The sequence below is a fragment of the Ursus americanus genome, chromosome 18, assembly GCF_024610735.1.
Source record: "Ursus americanus isolate L20-20 chromosome 18, mUrsAme1.1.p, whole genome shotgun sequence".
Taxonomy (NCBI): domain Eukaryota; kingdom Metazoa; phylum Chordata; class Mammalia; order Carnivora; family Ursidae; genus Ursus; species Ursus americanus.
Genome location: NC_142144.1, coordinates 7015409 through 7032749, shown reverse-complemented (window position 1 = coordinate 7032749; position 17341 = coordinate 7015409). Strand labels below are relative to the sequence as shown.

General features: G+C 52.0%; 1 protein-coding gene across 11 annotated transcripts in view; it reads right to left on the bottom strand.

Moving 5' to 3' along the window:
- Positions 1-2606: 2606 nt before the first annotated feature.
- Positions 2607-17341, bottom strand: part of KYAT1 (kynurenine aminotransferase 1) — a 34876-nt gene continuing 20141 nt past the window's right edge. For 3 of the 11 annotated variants that reach the window (XM_045771012.2, XM_087869291.1, XM_087869293.1), the window contains exons 3-15: positions 14054-14264; positions 11884-12012; positions 9183-9330; positions 7060-7209; positions 6892-6978; positions 6521-6649; positions 4941-5061; positions 4518-4594; positions 4320-4409; positions 4030-4216; positions 3839-3918; positions 3268-3354; positions 2607-3166 (exon numbers count right to left, since the gene is read on the bottom strand). In XM_045771012.2, the coding sequence (XP_045626968.2) occupies positions 3101-3166; positions 3268-3354; positions 3839-3918; positions 4030-4216; positions 4320-4409; positions 4518-4594; positions 4941-5061; positions 6521-6649; positions 6892-6978; positions 7060-7209; positions 9183-9330; positions 11884-12012; positions 14054-14264 (1562 nt within the window). In that variant the 3' untranslated portion in view covers positions 2607-3100. Of the gene's footprint in view, positions 3167-3267; positions 3355-3838; positions 3919-4029; positions 4217-4319; positions 4410-4517; positions 4595-4940; positions 5062-6520; positions 6650-6891; positions 6979-7059; positions 7210-9182; positions 9331-10141; positions 10405-11883; positions 12013-14053; positions 14265-16378; positions 16467-17341 lie in introns of those variants that run through there. The other 8 variants (XM_087869295.1, XM_087869297.1, XM_045771015.2 and 5 more) reach the window with 4 other exon arrangements.

The window sequence follows — 17341 nt, the reverse complement described above, 5'->3', positions numbered from 1 at the left end:
GATGCTGGTCTGGAGTTTACAACCAAACAGAGGAGACACTGATTTCTTTTTTAATTTTTTAATTTAAAAAATTCCTTTTTAGGGGCGCCTGGGTGGCACAGCAGTTAAGCATCTGCCTTCGGCTCAGGGCGTGATCCTGGCGTTAGGGGATCGAGCCCCACATCGGGCTCTTCCACTATGAGCCTGCTTCTTCCTCTCCCACTCCCCCTGCTTGTGTTCCCTCTCTCGCTGGCTGTCTCTATCTCTGTCGAATAAATAAATAAAATCTTTAAAAAAAATAAAATAAAATAAAAAATTCCTTTTTAAATTTTGTAAGTAAGCTCTAGGCCCAATGTGGGGCTTGAACTCAAAGCCGCACGTTCTACCGACAAAGCCAGCCAGATGCCTTGGGAGAGATTAATTTCTAATTCAGTGTATGTGTTGACATTCCAGGGGTGTGTTTATCTCCCCAGCCTCTCCCTCTGCAATCTGAGTGATTTATGCATCTCAGGCTGGCTGAGGTGACTCAATCTAAGATCTGGGACTTCTGTGGAGGTACAGATTGGAGTTATGGGCAGATTATAGATTGGGTCATGAGACACGGAACCTTTGGATGGGGTGGTTCTACCCACGAAATCTATGGGTTTACCCCACCAGGGACTTCCTGGCCATCAGGCTATGTGTAGTATGGCGAAGGGGCTCCGAGCCTGAGCCTCTGAGCTGGTATTCTGTTTCACAGTCTTGACTTTGGAACTGTGGGCGTCAGTACCGAGTCCTGGTTTGGAAGGGGAGGGAGGGAAGTGTACTATGCCATAGCGCGACATGCCTTCCGACAGCAAATCTCTCACACCAGGTGGGTATCCTACACTTCAATTCAATTCTGACCATAAGTACTGAGAGTTGGCAAAGATCCTATAGGTTAAGGGCTCAATCCCACCAGACCGCCCCCCGCATTTCAAATGCCAGCAGCAAGTGGGGTCTCTAGGCTACCCACACTTCTGCCTGGACGGCTACAAATTGGGGCATTTCCAGCGTTCCCCTGGAGTTCAATAATCCCATGAAATGATTCACAGTGCTCAGGAAGGTGCTGTACTTACAATTTCACTATAAAGGATACACGCAGGAACAGCCAAAAGGAAGAGGTTCGCAGAATAAGGTTTTGGGGGAGGGAGGTGCAGAGCTTCCGCGCCCTCTCCCGACGCATCACCCTGCCAGCACGTCAATGTGTTCGCCTACCCAGAAGCTCCTCGAGCCTCACTGATTCAGGGTTTTTTTAGGTGGGGTTTTATTCCATATGTATGATTGCTTAAAGCATTGGCCAAGGGAAGTGACTGAACTCACTATTTGGTCCCTCTTCCCTCCATCAGGCCTGGGGTTGGGACTGAAAGCTCTGACCCTCTAATGACATACTCAAAGGGGCTTATTGTGAATACAAAAGACAGTCCTAGGGGCGCCTAGGTGGCTCAGTCGGTTAAGTGTGTGCCTTTGGCTTGGGTCATGATCCCAGGGTCCTGGGATCAAACCCTGCTCTTGGCTCTCTACTCCGGGGAGCCTGTTTCTCCCTCTCCCCACCCCCTGTTCATCTCTCTCTGTCTCTCTCTCTCTCTCTCTCAAATAAATAAAATCTCTAAAAAGGAAAAAACAAAAGACAAAAACAAAAGACAGTCCTATCTCCTATGGAATTATAAGGGTTTTAGGAGCTCTGTGCCAAGAACCAGGGACAAAGACTAAATACATTTTATTATATCATATGTTCCCATCAGCTCCCCCAGTTAAATGTATCGTATGAGCAAACACATGGGCCGGCAATGTAAGGCCACCTCAAGTCCCCAGCACCACCTTCCGAATGAATTCAGGAGCTACTGTGGTTTTCCAGGGAGACACTCACCCCTGGGAACAAAGCTGCTTCTCCCTTTGCCAGCCCGATGGCTTTGGGCAAGTCACATCACCTCCAAAGTGGCGTCCTCACTTGTAAAATACAGACAGTAACTCCCATCTCAGAGGCTTGGTTTTTTTTTTTTTTTTTTAAGATTTTATTTATTTATTGGACAGAGAGAGACACAGCAAGAGAGGGAACACCGGCAGGGGGAGTGGGAGAGGGAGATGCAGGCTTCCCGCTGAGCAGGGAGCCTGATGCGGGGCTGGATCCCAGGACCCCGGGATCATGACCTGAGCCGAAGGCAGATGCTTAATGACTGAGCCACCCAGGCGCCCCTCAGAGGCTTGTTTCATGAGATGGTGGGCATCTAGGCCCCTGACACGGGGGGGGGGGGGTGCACAATTAAATGAGCTCCTTTCTTCCCCTTCTGCCTAAACTCCGTGGCCCCCCTGGGCTGCACTCTGACCCCTGTGTTTCCCTGTGAGACACTCCACGGAGGCCGCACACGCACACGTGCCACAGGCACAACCCCCTCATCTGAGCCCTGGGTTCTAGGCCTGGTTTTACCACTAACCGTGACTTCGAACAAGTCCCCAGTCCCAGCCCTGCTTTGGGCCTCAGTTTTACTCCACGAAACACATTTGTACAAAGAGGGGCTGGGATCTAAGTTTCAGTGAGGTGCCTTCCGCTCCGTCCCAGTCCCCATCAGCGATCAGCACCACCGTGCGAAGCAGAGAGAAGCAGCCAATAAGGGTCTAAATAACTTAAGACTTTATTATGGGTGCCAAGTACTGGCTTGAGGACTCAAGCCGAAAGACCACTTCCCAAGGTTATCTAAGCAGATAAGGAGAGGGAGGGATCCCGCAGCCTGGGCTGGGGCCGGGGCAGGGCTGGGGCCGGGGCAGGGCTGGGGCTCAAGGCCAGTACACTGCTGGACTCTGTCCTTTGAGTCAAGAGGTAAATCTGGGGAGAACACAGAGGGGACCCAAGACTCTATGACCCAGCCTAGCGAGGAGCAGGGGGAGGCCCAGGTCAGGCCCACCGCACCACCGTGACACGACTACAGGTACTGTGGGAAGCGCTCCTGAATCCACCAAGACCACGAAGGAGGGCTCTTCCCCAGGGACATCCTGTGTCGCAGAGAAGGGGGCCCCCCAGCTCCATGTATGGCCAACCCGGGAAGGGCTGACACCCGGACAAAGGGCACGCAGGAGCCAGGTGGGGTCGGGCCGAACGGCGACGTCAGGGCCTGAGCTCAGTCTTCCATCTCTGCAGCTTCTCGTCCATGGCCTGGAGCGTGGACTCATCCTGCACCAACACCGATCGGTCCTACCCCTCTCCCCGCAGCACCAGGGGGCCACGGGGAGCTTGAGGAGGCCCTCTCTCCCCTCCAGCCCCCTATCCTTTACCTTCACAAAACAGAACCGGACATAGTGGTCAAAGTGCTTCCGATGTGGCATGCTGTAGAAGATGGAGGCTGGGATGGCCGCCAGGCCCTGGGGAGGAGGAAGCCCACGTGTCAACGCCGCCCCACAGCATGGCAGGCCTTGGCGCTGGGGGCAGAGAGCTTCCCACGATGGGCTGGGCAGGGAAGGTTAGCTTCCTGCAGCACCTCCCAGTGCTGGGTCAAGGTCAGAGGAAAAGAACGGCAGAGCATGGTTCCTAGTCCCTCCCTGTGTACAGAGGGGAGGTGGGAGGTGGGGAGGTGGGGAGGTGGAGGCTGCTGGGGGGGGGGGGGGGTTGGCACGTGGCCGGTCAGGGCAAAGCCAGAGAAGAAATCAGCCTTAGGGTCAGAATTCTGAGCCTGATGAGCTGGATGCATAGACGAGATGGCCCAGGCCCCGGGACGCCCGCACAGCATCTTTTTGCAAATTCCAGACAGGGATGCACCCCCGTACTAGGGCTGATGGCAGAAGCTGGGCTGGATTGGGGGCCCGGCCTCTAAAAGCACCCACGGGGCCCTGGCCGAGCCCCGCCCACCTTGTTCCTGATCATCCACTTGACGAAGCGGCTGTCGTAGGGCTCCTCCGCATCGCCTGGCAAGTCAGGCATCTTGCTCTCTGGGGGACGGAAGCCACGCTGAGCCCTGGGCTGCCTCCAGCCCCCGCCCCTCCAGCGCCTCCCCCCCCCCCCCACCCCGCCGCGGGCCCAGCCTGGCCAGTCGCACTCACTGAAGTCTGAGATGTCTGCGATGAGGAAGTAGCTGCCCTGGGGGATCACGGGCCTCAGGCCCACCGACTGCAGGCTGCGAACCATGTGGTCGCGGGAGCGCAGCACGGCTTCTGGCAGCTGCACGAAGTAGCTGCTGGCCTGGCCGAAGTGCGCTTGCTCGTGCTGGAAGCTCTGCGCCACGGCGGCCTGCGGAGGGCGGGTGCGCACGCAGGGGTGGGGTGATCCGGCCCGGGGCTCCGCGGCTGCCCCCCCCCCCCCGCCCACGGCCGGCTCACCCAGCTCTGCTCACCTGGCCCTGCGTGGGACAGTGGTAGATCGTGTTCTGGTGTACCGTGCGCAGGTGTTTCAGGAGCCGGTCCGGGCCCAGGGCCCAGCCCACCTGGACCAGGAACACAGGGAGGGGGTGAGGCCCTTCAGCGCATTCAGCGCGCTCATCCCCCGCCCCGGATCATGGGGGCAGGCGGCGACCCGATCCTCGCCCACTCACCTTCCAGCCAGTGGCGCTAAAGCTCTTGCCAGCGCTGCCGATGGTCAGGGTGCGTTCCCACATGCCCGGGAGGCTGGCTGCCCAAGGCCAAAGAGAGTCGCTGCTGAGATGGGGGTGAGGGGCAGGGGAGGGGTGGTGGCCGGACCCCCCGCGCGCACTCGGGCTCTCGACACCCCGGACCCTGCTCTGTGCTAAGCTATTTACAGGGCTCATTTCAGCTCCCGTTCACGGCAACCCCGGGAGGCAGTGGCGCTGTGCTCTCCCGCTCTCAGACAGGTGAAGCCACTGCCCCGGGTCACACGACCTGCGTGGCTCCCGACCCACGGGACCTAAACCCGGGGCCTGCGCCAACTCCCAGACTGGGCTCGGGGCCCCGCCACAAGTGTGCAGGGGACTGGAGGCCCCCCGGCCGGCGTGGCTCACCGATGCTGATGTGCTGGTGCCCGTCGTACACCAGCCACTGATAGACCTCGTCGCTAATGCATATCACGTCATGCTGCTGGCACAGGCTGGCCACCAGCTCCAGCTCTGCCTCGGAGAACACCTGTGGGGACCACCCCCAAACAGAGAAACCTGCTCACAGAGATGGACGGACACCACCGAGTTCGCTGCAAAGGGCTTTTCCATCTCATCCTATTGAATCCCTTGTGACACTGACCCTGGGAGGTCTGCTCTGAGCTAACAGAAAATATACATATTGGTCTCTGCCCCGTTGCAGGCAGCGCTCCTAAAACCCTCATAAATGTCTCAGTGACAGAAGCACTAGGAGCATCTCTTGGTCTAATATTCGGTCTTTGACCCCCGACTCGGGGCTCCTAAAGCCCTCGTAAATTCCTAAGCAAAAAGAGCACTAGAAGCATTTTTTGTTCTAACGAGGTGACTCTGGGTGGGCACGTGGGTAGCTCCAGGACCGGGGCTGGTCACCAGAAAGACCAAGCCATGATTAGTAGCTTGGAATTTTCAGTCCCACCTCCATCCTACAGAGAGCAGAGGGGCTGGAAATGGGGTTAATAATAATTAATCACAGGGCACTGGGGGGCTCAGTCGGTGAAGCCTCTGCCTTCAGTTCAGGTCATGATCCCAGGGTCCTGGGATGGAGCCCAGTGTCGGGCTCCCTGCTCAGTGGGGAGTCTGCTTCTCCCTCTCCCTCTGCCCCTCCCCCGGCTTATGCGCACCCTCTGTCTCTTTCTCTCAAATACATACATAAAATCTTTAAAAAATTATAATAATTAACGATGCCTATGTAAGGAGACCTCCATAAAATCCCAAGAGCACAGTGTTTGGAGCACTTCCAGATTGGTGAGCACAGCCATATCCTGGGAGGTGATGCACCCCAGCTCCTCGGGATCCTCCTACACCTCGCTCTGTGTATCTCTTCATCTGGCTGATGTCTGCTTTCTCATCTGCATCCTTGCCCAACTCCTTTAATAAACTAGTAAGCCTGAGTGTTTCTCTGAGTTCTGTGAGCCGCGCCAGCAAATTAATAGGATCCGAGGAGGGCGTGGTGGGAACCTCAAATTTACAGCCCATCGGTCAGAAGCACCGGTGACCAGCTGGACGGGCATCTGAAGGGTGGGCCCTAACCTGTGGGATCTGATGCTACCCCAGCTGGTGTCGCACAATTGCTGGGTGTGGGGCTCCCCACTTACGGTGTTGTAAGTGCAGGGGTCATATGAGGGCAGAGACACCCAGCTGGGCAACTGGATTTTCCTCGACCTCAGTTCTGTAGTGTTCCCATTTTACACATGAGAAGAAACAGCGAGAGGTGGGGTCACCATTCCCAGGGTCTCTGGGGTCATGGAAGCCCCTAGTCTGCTCCACCAACCAGCACTTACACCTTCCAAGGGGATTCCTGCCCCTGTCCCTGGGACCTTGGGGAGCCTTGGTCCTCAGAGGTCATTACAAGTTGCCCTCCCACTTCGCAGATGACGAAACTGAGGCCCAACACAGCAAGGACTTGAACCCAATCTGGAGGGGTCCCTCGGAGGAGGTCTCTCAGGTACCTTTCCCAAGGGGTTGTTGGGTGTGTTGAGGACTAGGGCTTTGGTACGAGAGGTAAACTTGCTGGCCAGCTCTGTGGGGTCCAGCTGCCAGTTGCTGGCAGAATCCAGTTCCCCATCCTGGGTGGGGCTCTGAAAGAGGAGGTGGAAGGGGGCAGCAATTAATTACCCACCTGACATTCAGCTCCAAGGATTTGGTCCTCCTTCACCGTCATCTGTCCCCACTCTCTTTCCTCTGGGGCTCCGGATACCCCTCCCCATCCTGGAGAAACCGGCCTCCTTTCCTTCCTCCCTTCTTTCCCATCTCCCAGGGGCCAACACAACACATTCCTTGGACCCCTTCTGCCTACCCACACCCCAACCAGCATCCTCACCAGCTTCAGGGTCACAAACACAGGGCGACCCCCTGCCATCAATGTCATGGGTTCATAACAGTCAAAAAAGGGCTCTATGATGATGACCTGGCAAAAGGATCCGATTAGATGGGGTCAGTATCACCCCTTGCCCCTCATCCTTACCCAGCCCGAGCCTTGCTCACTCACCTCATCTCCTTCGTCCACCAGGGCCTGGAAGGCTGTGAACAGGGCCCCATAGGCACCCACAGTCACCAGCACATTCTTGAGCGGGTCTATCTCCTGTCCCAGCAGCTTCCCAAAGAAACTTGCCAGGATCTCTGTCAGGGGTGGGTAACCCTGCCAAGACAGCAGCGGTTAGCCGCCTGGCTCAGCTGGGGCCCAGCCTCCTGCTCAGCTGTGTCCAGGCACTTCTAGCACTTTCCAGCAGCAGGCCTGAGGCAAAGTGGGCTCCTGTAGGGGGAGTCTTTTCATGTCCTCCACCAGCGCTGGCCATCGAGCCTGTTCTGTGCAGGCCCAACACCCAGGGCTAGAATCTGGCAGAGAACCAGACAGAGTGCAAGCCTTCGTGGAGCACTGTAGGAAGGAGCCCCGCAGCAGTGGCAGCTCCACGATTTAACCCCCTCCCTCTCAGTTTAAGGAGCACATCCATGCACCTGCTTATCCCAGCAGCCTTGCGAGACACGTATTATTTGACCCCCGCCATTTGACAGATAGAAAAACAGAGACCCACAGACAGGAAATGGCTTGCTCAAGGTCATGCACAGCTGAGGTGCAGGAACAGGACTTTATGGAAGCACCCCACTTTAAGAGGAAGGTTGGATCTGTACGCTCGTTTGCTGAGGACACTTAGAAAACACTGGAGGCTAAGCCAAAGGACTGAAACCCCAAGGTCTAGAACTTCACTAAAGAATTCACTCAACCAGACTTGATCATGTAAAAATTAAAAATTTCTGCATGGCAAAATATAGCAGGAGCAAAGTTAAAAGACAAAACATTGCAAACTAAGAGAAAGAAGTAAGATGTTTAATATATAAAGAGCTGTTATAAACCAACAAGACGAAGATAAAGACCCAAACGAAAAAATGTTGTTGGTCCTGAAAGAAAAAGGACGATGCCCCATGCACATATGAAAAGGATAATAATAGAAGAAAAGCAAATAAAAGCAACAATGAAATATTGCTGTAAGAATATATCAATATTAAAAAGATTGATAATGCCCACGGCTGGCAAGAGTATGAGCCCCATGTGTTGGTGGGGGCGTTGAGTACATCTTTTTGGAAGGCAGTCTGACAACATCCATCACATATTTAAATGCTTACACCCTTGGACTCTCTAGTTTTACTTGCAGGGATTTGTCTGAGAGAAACGTTCACACATGTGTACAAAGATAGACACACAGAAATATTCCTGTGCCATTGCTTATACAGTGGGATAGCCAAACCAGCCCATCAGCGCAGGGCTGGTTCAATAAATTATGGCACAGCTAGACAAGGGAATACTATGTGGCCCTTGAAAAGAATGAGGCTATTCTGACATGGAAAGTTGCCCATGACATGCTGTTTAGTGAAATAAACAGGTTACAGAGCATTACAGTTACGAGTCCATTTGTGCTAAAAAACGCAAATCGCATATATTAGGTATATGCGTGTGTGTGTGTGTGTGTGTGTGTGTGTGTGTGTTTATATAAGCACTTTAAAAAGTTAAAAATTTAAAAGTCTAAACTATTGGTCGTAGTTATCTCTGGATACTGGAACTGGAGGAAACTTCCCCCAGGTAATTCTGATGCATACCAACGTTTAAGAAGCATTTATTGTTCTACTAAACCAAGGACTGACAAATATTTACTCTGTGACCTTGACAGGAAGAGTTTGGATTTAGAGTCAGATCAGTCAGCAGCTTGTCTTTCGGGACTCAGCTTACGTGTCTCCTCCTCCAGGAAGCCTTCTCTGGTCTCCCCAGATTTCATTCCCTTCTTCCTGCTCCCACAGCACTCCATCCTCCCCTATTACAGCGTATCAAATATCTTTGTTTTCTGCCTCCCCCCACTCCCACCCCCCGCTTTTCCTACTGGACCCTGAGCTCCCAGCTCATGGTTTTTTTGTCTGTCTTTCCCCAACCAGGAGCTATCCCAGGGAACAGAGGAGACACTCAGTGAACACTGAACTACAGCCACACTGAATTCTCTGAGCTCTGCTCCAGAACCCTGACACCCATGTGGGCCTGATGCTCCGACAGGCTTGACCCTTCCTCCCCCAGGGCCTCCTTGAGGCCTGTGTCCCAGGGCCTCGGGGCGAGGCTGAGAGACTCACAAATGCCTTGGTATATTGATTGAGCATGAAGTCACTGCTGAGGGCGAGCTGAAAGGCTTGAACTGCGAAGTCTGGGGGTGGGAAGTCAGGGAAGCCTTGGCCCAAGTTCACGACATCATACTCACTGGCCATTCTGGAAAACTCCACCCTGAGCAACAAAGGGAGAGTTGACAGCAGCCCACCCAGACCTGGACTTCCACCTGTTCCCAGGGTAGGATGAACAGGGCACTGGATTCATTCCAGAAAAACTGGATGGTTAGCATCTGCCCCACCTGAGATCTGCGCGAGGGTCAAAACCGGTCCCTGCTTTGGGATTACGTGGGCCGAGCACTGTGCCAATCCCGAGTCCTACTTTTTCAAAGTAGGCTCCATGCCCCGCGTGGAGCCCGGCATGGGACTTGAACTCACAACCCTATGATCGAGACCTGAGCTGAGATCGGGAGCCAGATGCCCCACCGACTGTGTCACCCAGGTGCCCCTATCCTACTCCATTTTTTAGAAATATTTGTTGAGCCTTCCTAAGTGGATTTCACAAACTGCAGTTTGAAATGCATGCTCAATAACCTTCCCATCCATATGACAAGTGTCCTATTCCTGAGTCACGATGGGGACGGAGAAGCTGAGGCTGGCAGTGATTTGCCCGAGGACTCCAGTTAGCGCATGGCCCAGCCAGCCTGTGAGTCTAGAGCTTATGCTCCAGACCATGAGCCTGGACAGCCTGGCGACCCACGAGCCCCTCCATCTTCCATTGGTGGCCCCCAACAACCTCTCTTCCGGCCCTGGCTGGTGGCCATGTCCTCAGGGAAACAGAGAGAGGCTGAGAGGCTGGAAGAGGAGGCTGGGGCGTGGCTGCGGGTTGGCTGGGGTTAGAGGAGTCAACCCAGGCTGCGTTGAATTTGCATAACAATAATACTGTTCCATCTAAAACCTGTCATTTTCTCCCCAGAGCCCCACAATACCTCTGAAATTGCTGAGGCTCAAAGAGGCTAGTGACCTGCCCAGAGTCACGTAGCTGCTGAGAGCAGAGCTGAGACGCAAAATCAGGTGGGGCATGTTTCACGGTGACTGGGACAGGGGAACCAGGCTCCAGTGCCCTGCAGAGACCAGATGACCTCTTGGTTGGGTCTCTAAGGTCCCGATCCTCAGGCCACCACTCTGGGGTTAGCAAGAACCTGGGGCCCTTTTTTGTCCGGACTCCCATGGCCCTCATCCCCCCGCACTCCCTCCTCCTGTCCCGTATATCCTCCCCAGGCCTCCTTCTGCCCTGCCCTGCCTTTGCATGAGACTCGGTCTCTCTTGGCCTCAGTCTCCCCTTCTGTATAATGGGGGTGTAGGGTTCAACAGTCTACAGGTCTGTGGGTCAGGAAAGAGTCTTGCTGCCTCTCCCAGCCTGCCTCCTTGTCATTTCCTCCCTCTGAGCTGGACTCTACCTTATCTGCAAAGGCCCGCAAGGCTGCCCAGCCTCCCTCCCAGACAGGACGGAAGGCGATACAACCGAGGGGGCAGTCGAGGGGGCAGTTGGACGCTATAGGGGTTTGGGGCCTGGCTCGTCTGTCCCAAACACCATGGAAATCAGGTGGAAGATCTTTGCAGAACACAAATTGCTATACACGAGGGGAGTTTGAAAGAAAAAAATGGGGTGGGGGGAGGGCCTGGGTGGCTCAGTCGGTTGAGCATCCAACTCTTGATTTCGGCTCAGGTTCTGCTCTCCAGGTCGTGAGAGTGAGCCCTGCGTCGTGCTCTGTGCTGGACATGGAGCCTGCCTAGGATTCTCTCTATCCTTCTCCCTCCGCCCCTCCCCCCCACCTTCCACCCCTCCCACGTGAGCACTCTGTTCTCTCTTTAAAAAAAAAAAAAAGAAAGAAAAAGAAAAAGAAAAAAGAAAAGAAGAAGAAAAAAAATGGTCCCATGTTTTGTAAAAACAACAGCCAACAACTTTTTTTGAAAGTACAGGGATGTCGTGTGCCCGGCAGGCTCAGTCGGGAGAGCAAGTGAGAGCAAGTGACTCTGGATCTTCTGAGTTTAAGCCTCTATGCTGCTGGCCGAAGGTGTTGGGGAGGAATTAGGAAAAATCCCTACATTTTTCTTACACACCGTCCCCCTGCATCCACTGTATTAGAAGTTACAATGGGCACACGCTTCTTTGATATTTAGAACAAGTCAACAGAGAAAAGAAATTAACCTCAGCACATGTCCAGTGCAGAGCTGCCTGTATTTTACCTTATTTTACTTAGTTTATTTTACTCTGTACTAAGCGGGAAATAAAACAATCCCTGGAAAGCCCCCAGCCTGGGGCTTGGGTAATGGCCATTGCTTTCAGACAGCATTTCGCCTTACCCTCCCAAGGCCCTTCAAGGGCGAAGTAATTAGCTCCATTTTGCAGCTGGGAAGCTGAGGCTCGGAGCGGGTGTGTCACTGCCCCCAAGCCACAGCCAAGTGGGGGGAAGCTGAGATTCGAACTCCAGCCTGCTGCTCCCGGTCTCACCTCTCCCAGGCTGTGGCTGCTCAAATCTCACAGTCCGGGCACGGTGGCCGTCCTGGGTACCGCCGAGTTACTGCAAAGCCAGGCACCCCCAGCCCTGTCCCGCCCTCACACCCGAGGCCCTTTTTTGTCCTGACTCCCATGGCCCTCATCCCCCCGCACTCCCCCCTCCTGTCCCGTACATCCTCCCACACGCTCCCCCAGCCCTGCGCAGCTCACCATGGGTTGTGGTCAATCCCGTCCAGCCTGCGAGCCTGCAGCCGCTTGGCCATGGCGAACTGGAGACAGAGCGAGCAAAAGGTCGGAGCGGTGGCGATGGGGCTCTTTTCTGACAACAGCCCCCGCCCCCTCGAGGGAAAGGTGCAGATCAGCAGGCTCGGAGCGCGGGACGGGCTCCAGCCCGCCTCCGCGCCCGGCCCCGCCCCACTCCGGCGGCCTCACCGGCCCCACCCACCGGCCTGGGCTCCACGTGCCCTGAGACTCAGACCGGCTTCCGACCAGATTCAAACCAGTCCCGCAGGCGGAGGAGGAGGAGGAGGAGGAGGAGGAGGAGGAGGAGGAGGAGGAGGAGGAGGAGGAGGAGGAGGAGGAGGAGGGAGGGAGGAAGGAGAAGGACAGCAAGCGAAGCCCCGTGACCAACGTGACTGCGGCACCTTCCCTTTAGGACGGTCTGGCTAAACTCAGAACAATCTGGCTGGGCCCATTTTATAGATGAGAAAAATCACATTTTTAAAAATAATTCTTTTGAAGTAAACGTTATGCCCCACATGGGGCTCCAACTCACGACCCTGGGATCAAGAGTCGCATGGTCTCCCGACTGGAGCCGCCAGGTACCCAAGAAAATCACATCTGAGAAGAATATTTATCAATGTGATATGTTGACATCAATAAAAGGGGCTACAGAACTGTAGGCACAGTATGATTATGTTTTGTAAAAAATATACCCTACTACGTATTTGTACACACGCACATTTTTCTACGACCATATATGACCAGACAAAAAAAAGTTTGGAAGGGAAATACATCAAAATGTTAACAAAGGTTCTGAGTGGTGGAATTATAGGTGATTTAAGTTCAGGTGTCTTTCTTTTTCTTTTCTTTTCTTTTCTTTTCTTTTCTTTTCTTTTCTTTTCTTTCTTTCAAGTTAATGTATTTAATCTCTACACCCAATGTGGGGCTCTCATTCATAACCCTGAGATCAAGAGTTGCACGCTCTTCCAATGGAGCCAGCCAGGCGCCCCATGTGTGTGCTTTTCTGTGGTTCCAAAGTTTTTGTATGGTGAGCACACCATATTGGATTGATTCTAATATGTGCTTTTTTTTTTCTTTTTTTTTTTGCCTTGCGTGTTCTCGGAATCTCAGAATCTCTAGCATGAGTCTCATTGGCATTCCCCACCCCACTTTACTAGTCCATACAATAACGGTGTAACTTCCATTGATGGCATCATGGTTTCAATGCTATAAGGAATTACTTTTGAATTGGGGATGCAGCATATTTAAAAAAAATACAGGGGCGCTTGGCTGGCTCAATCAGTAGAGCATGTGGCTCTTGATCTTGGGGTTGTGAGTTCAAGCCCCCTGTTGGGTGTAGAGATGACAAAAATAAAATCTTTTTTTTTTTTTAAGATTTTATTTATTTATTTGACAGAGATAGAGACAGCCAGCGAGAGAGGGAACACAAGCAGGGGGAGTGGGAGAGGAAGAAGCAGGCTCCCAGCGGAGGAGCCTGATGTGGGGCTCGATCCCAGAACGCCGGGATCACGCCCTGAGCCGAAGGCAGACGCTTAACCGCTGTGCCACCCAGGCGCCCCGACAAAAATAAAATCTTAAAAAATATATACAGTGAAGATGAGGTTCGGGGGGGAGGGGAGATGGGGGATGCAAGTTGGAGGGAGGGAAGTTTGAGAAGGTTGGGGTGGGGAGGGGGTACAGAGGCACAGAGAGAGATAGAGAGAGAGAACACAGGAGGTGAATGGAGGTGAATGAGTACAGGAAGGAGGTAAATATAATGGGACCACAGAAACGTGGAGGAACTCAAAGGCGTGACCTTCAAGGATGTCACAGTAATTGTGTAAGTGAGGAAACAGTGCTTGTTGTTGGACTTATGTATAATGTATTCCTCAGCCAACATCTATTGAGCACCTACTGTGTACTGAACACTGGGCTGGGCTTAGGGGATGATGGGGAGCAGCAGCACCATGCAGACCATTCGGGTGCAGAGCTACAAGTTCGACATTAGAGGAAAGGGCAAGGGAGGGGTCCCCTCTAGGCTACAGTCAGGGAAGGCATCCAGAAAGAGGAGCGCCATGCATAGCTTTGAAGCCAGGACCATGCCAGATCACAGGGCCCCTGGGTGGGGCAGCAAAACACATGGGGCTAGAGCACTTACAGTCTGGTGCAAGCACCGAGTGAGAGAAGTTCCAGCCTTCTTTCTCTGGAGGAGCCCGGCCAGATGCAAATAGATGGCTGCCACATTCCTGAACATGCCTCCCAGAGCCTTGGGACACTGGTGACTTCTCCTCCAGGGGCAGAGGAGATGGAGGAGAACACTGGCCAAAAAATGGCTCTGAGGCCAGGGTGTGGGTCCCCCACACACAGCTCTAACAACAACAACAACAGCAACAATAAGAGCTAATATTTATTGACTGGTCACTGTGTGCCAGGCATGGCAACAAGGGCTTTCTTGCATGATTATCCCTCACACCTACAACCCCCTGGCCCCCAGCAATCAGAGTGACCCTTTCAAAATGTAAATTACCTCTAATGGGGAAAAAAAAAAGATCCAGGTGAAGATCATGGATGACCCCCAACATCCAAATCTTGTGCTAAAACCAAATCTAAATCAGATCATGCCACTGGTTTACTAAAACACAAGGGACAGAAGAACGTGTTAAATGACACCACGGAGAGGTGATCCACAAATGACCCTGTTTCTTCAACAAATATGGTGCAAGGGAAAAAATTTTGGTCCAGGGCATGATAGACTAAAAGAGACTTAAAAGACGTACATTTAAAAAATGAATGCCTTGAAAAGGAAAAAAAAAAAAGTTGGAGGACTTAATGCACAATTTCAAAGCTTACTGAAAACCTACAAGAAACAAGAAAGGATGGTACTAGCATAAGGACAGACATATAAATCAATGGCATCAAAGCAAGAGTCCAGAAATAAGACGCTGTCATGGTCAATGGTCATATGGTCACTTGCCATTTGATAAGACTGCTAAGAAAATTCAATGTGGAAAGAACAGTCTTTCACCAAATGGTGCTTGGACAACTGGATATTCACAGGCAGAAGAATGAATTTGTCTCCCTACCTCACACCATACTCAAAACTAACTCAAAGTGGATCATGGACCTAAATACAAGAGCTAAAACTATAAAACTCCTGGAAGAAAACTGGAGTCTATCTTCGTGATCTTGAATTAGAAGACAGTTTCTTAGATACGACACCAAAAGCACAGGCAACAAAAGAAAAAAACAGATACAATGAACTTCACCAAAATTAAAAACTTTTGTGCCTCAAAGGATACTGTCGGGAAAGTGAAAACCTAAAAGCATGGGGGTAAATATTTGCGAATCATAAATCTGAATTTCTCCAAGGAAGATACATAAATGACTAAAAGGCACATGAGAAGACGCTCAACATCCTTAGTCATCGGGCAAATGCCACTCCCCGCGCACTAGGATGTCTACAACAAATATCAGGGATAATCCCGTGTCTCAAGGATTTTTATGTTTATCAGCTAGAAACTTACATGGCAAAACAAATTCCTTTTATTTTCATTTTTTATTTTATTTTTTCAAAGATTTTTATTTATTTAACAGAAAGAGACAGCCAGCGAGAGAGGGAACACAAGCAGGGGGAGTGGGAGAGGAAGAGGCAGGCTCCCAGCGGAGAAGCCTGATGTGGGGCTCGATCCCAGAACGCTGGGATCACACCCTGAGCCGAAGGCAGACGCTTAACCGCTGTGCCACCCAGGCGCCCCATTGTTTTTGTTAAAAGAGATTTTATTTATCTATTTGAGAGAGGGAGAGAGAGCATGAGTTGGTGGGGGCAGAGGGAGAGGGACAAGTGGGCTCCCCGCGGAGCGTGGAGCTTGACCCCACGACCTGGAGATCATGACCTGAGCTGAAGCCAGATGCTTAACTCACGGAGCCGCCCAGCTCCCCCACAAACTTCCTGAAAAGTAGGAACAAAATTCAAAGAAATCTCTATCACCACTTCCTTTCAACACTGTGTTAGAAGTCCTAGCTGGTGGGACAAGAAAAGGAACTTCCATGTACGAGACCCGAAAGAAATAATACCATCACTGTTTGCAAGGGGATACAGTTAACTACACACAATAACTCAAATATACAAACTGGTAAAATTAACGAACTCAGCAAGGTGGCTACATTTAATATCAAACTTCGAAAATAAATGGCATTGCCACCCCTCCCCCCAAAGCTGTCTTTCTCTTTCTTTGGCCCAATGGCCAGAGGGTGCATTGAATACTCTTGGGCACCCGGAAAAAACACATGCAAAAGACAAACACAAAAGTCAGAGAATATTTAAATATGCTTCAAGGATGTTGAGAAACTGGAACCCCGGTACTTTGCTTCTGGGGATGTAAGATGGCACAGCTGCTATGTGACACGGTCCGGCAGCTCCTCCAAATGATAAACCGAGAGCTACTTACTACATGACCCAGCAACTCCACTCCTAGGTACGTACCTGGAGAAATGAACACATACGTCCGCACAAAGACTTGTACGTGCACGTTTATAGCAGCATTTCACGGTAGCCCAAAGTGGGAGCAGCCCTGTTGATGGACATTCCTGGATCAATGAAACGTGGTAAGTCCATGTGATGGAATACCATTCGGCAATAAAAGGGGATGAGGTTCTGACCTCTGCTGCACCACGGATGACCCTTGACAACACTGGGCTAAGCAGAAGAAGCCAATCACGAAAGACCACACATTACATGATTCCATTTACACAAAATAGGCAAAGCTCTAGAGATAGAGAGTAGATCGGTGATTGCCTTGGGCTGGGGGTGGGAGTCTGGGGGCAGGAATGGGGACTGACCGCTACAGTTACTTGGGTATCTTTTTGGCATAAAATGAAAATGTTCTAGGGGCACCTGGTGGTTCAGTCGTTAAGCGTCTGCCTTCAGCTCAGGGCGTGATCCCAGGGTCCCTCGGATCCAGCCCCACATTGGCCTCCCTGCTCAGCGGGGAGCCTGCTTCTCCCTCTCCCACTCCCCCTGCTTGTGTTCCTTCTCTCGCTGGCTGTCTCTCTCTCTGTCAAATAAAAATAAAATCTTAAAAAAAAAAATGAAAATGTTCTAAAGTTAGATCGTGGTGTGGTCATACTAAAAACCAGGGAACGGTACACTTGAAATGGTTGAATTATACAGTATGTGTGTATCAACATATCTCAATAAAACGGTTTTTAAAAATCACCAAGGTTTAGGGGCGCCTGGCTGGCTCAGTTGGTGGAACGTGCAACTCCTGATCTCTGGGTCGTAAGCTTGAGCCCCACACTGGGTGTAGAAATTACTTAAAAATAAAAAATCTTTAGGGGCACCCGTGTGGCTCAGTCGGTTAGGTGTCTGACTCTTGATCTCAGCTCGGGTCTCGATATCAGGATTGTGAGTTCAAGCCCAGCGCAGAGCCTACTTAAAAAAAAAAAA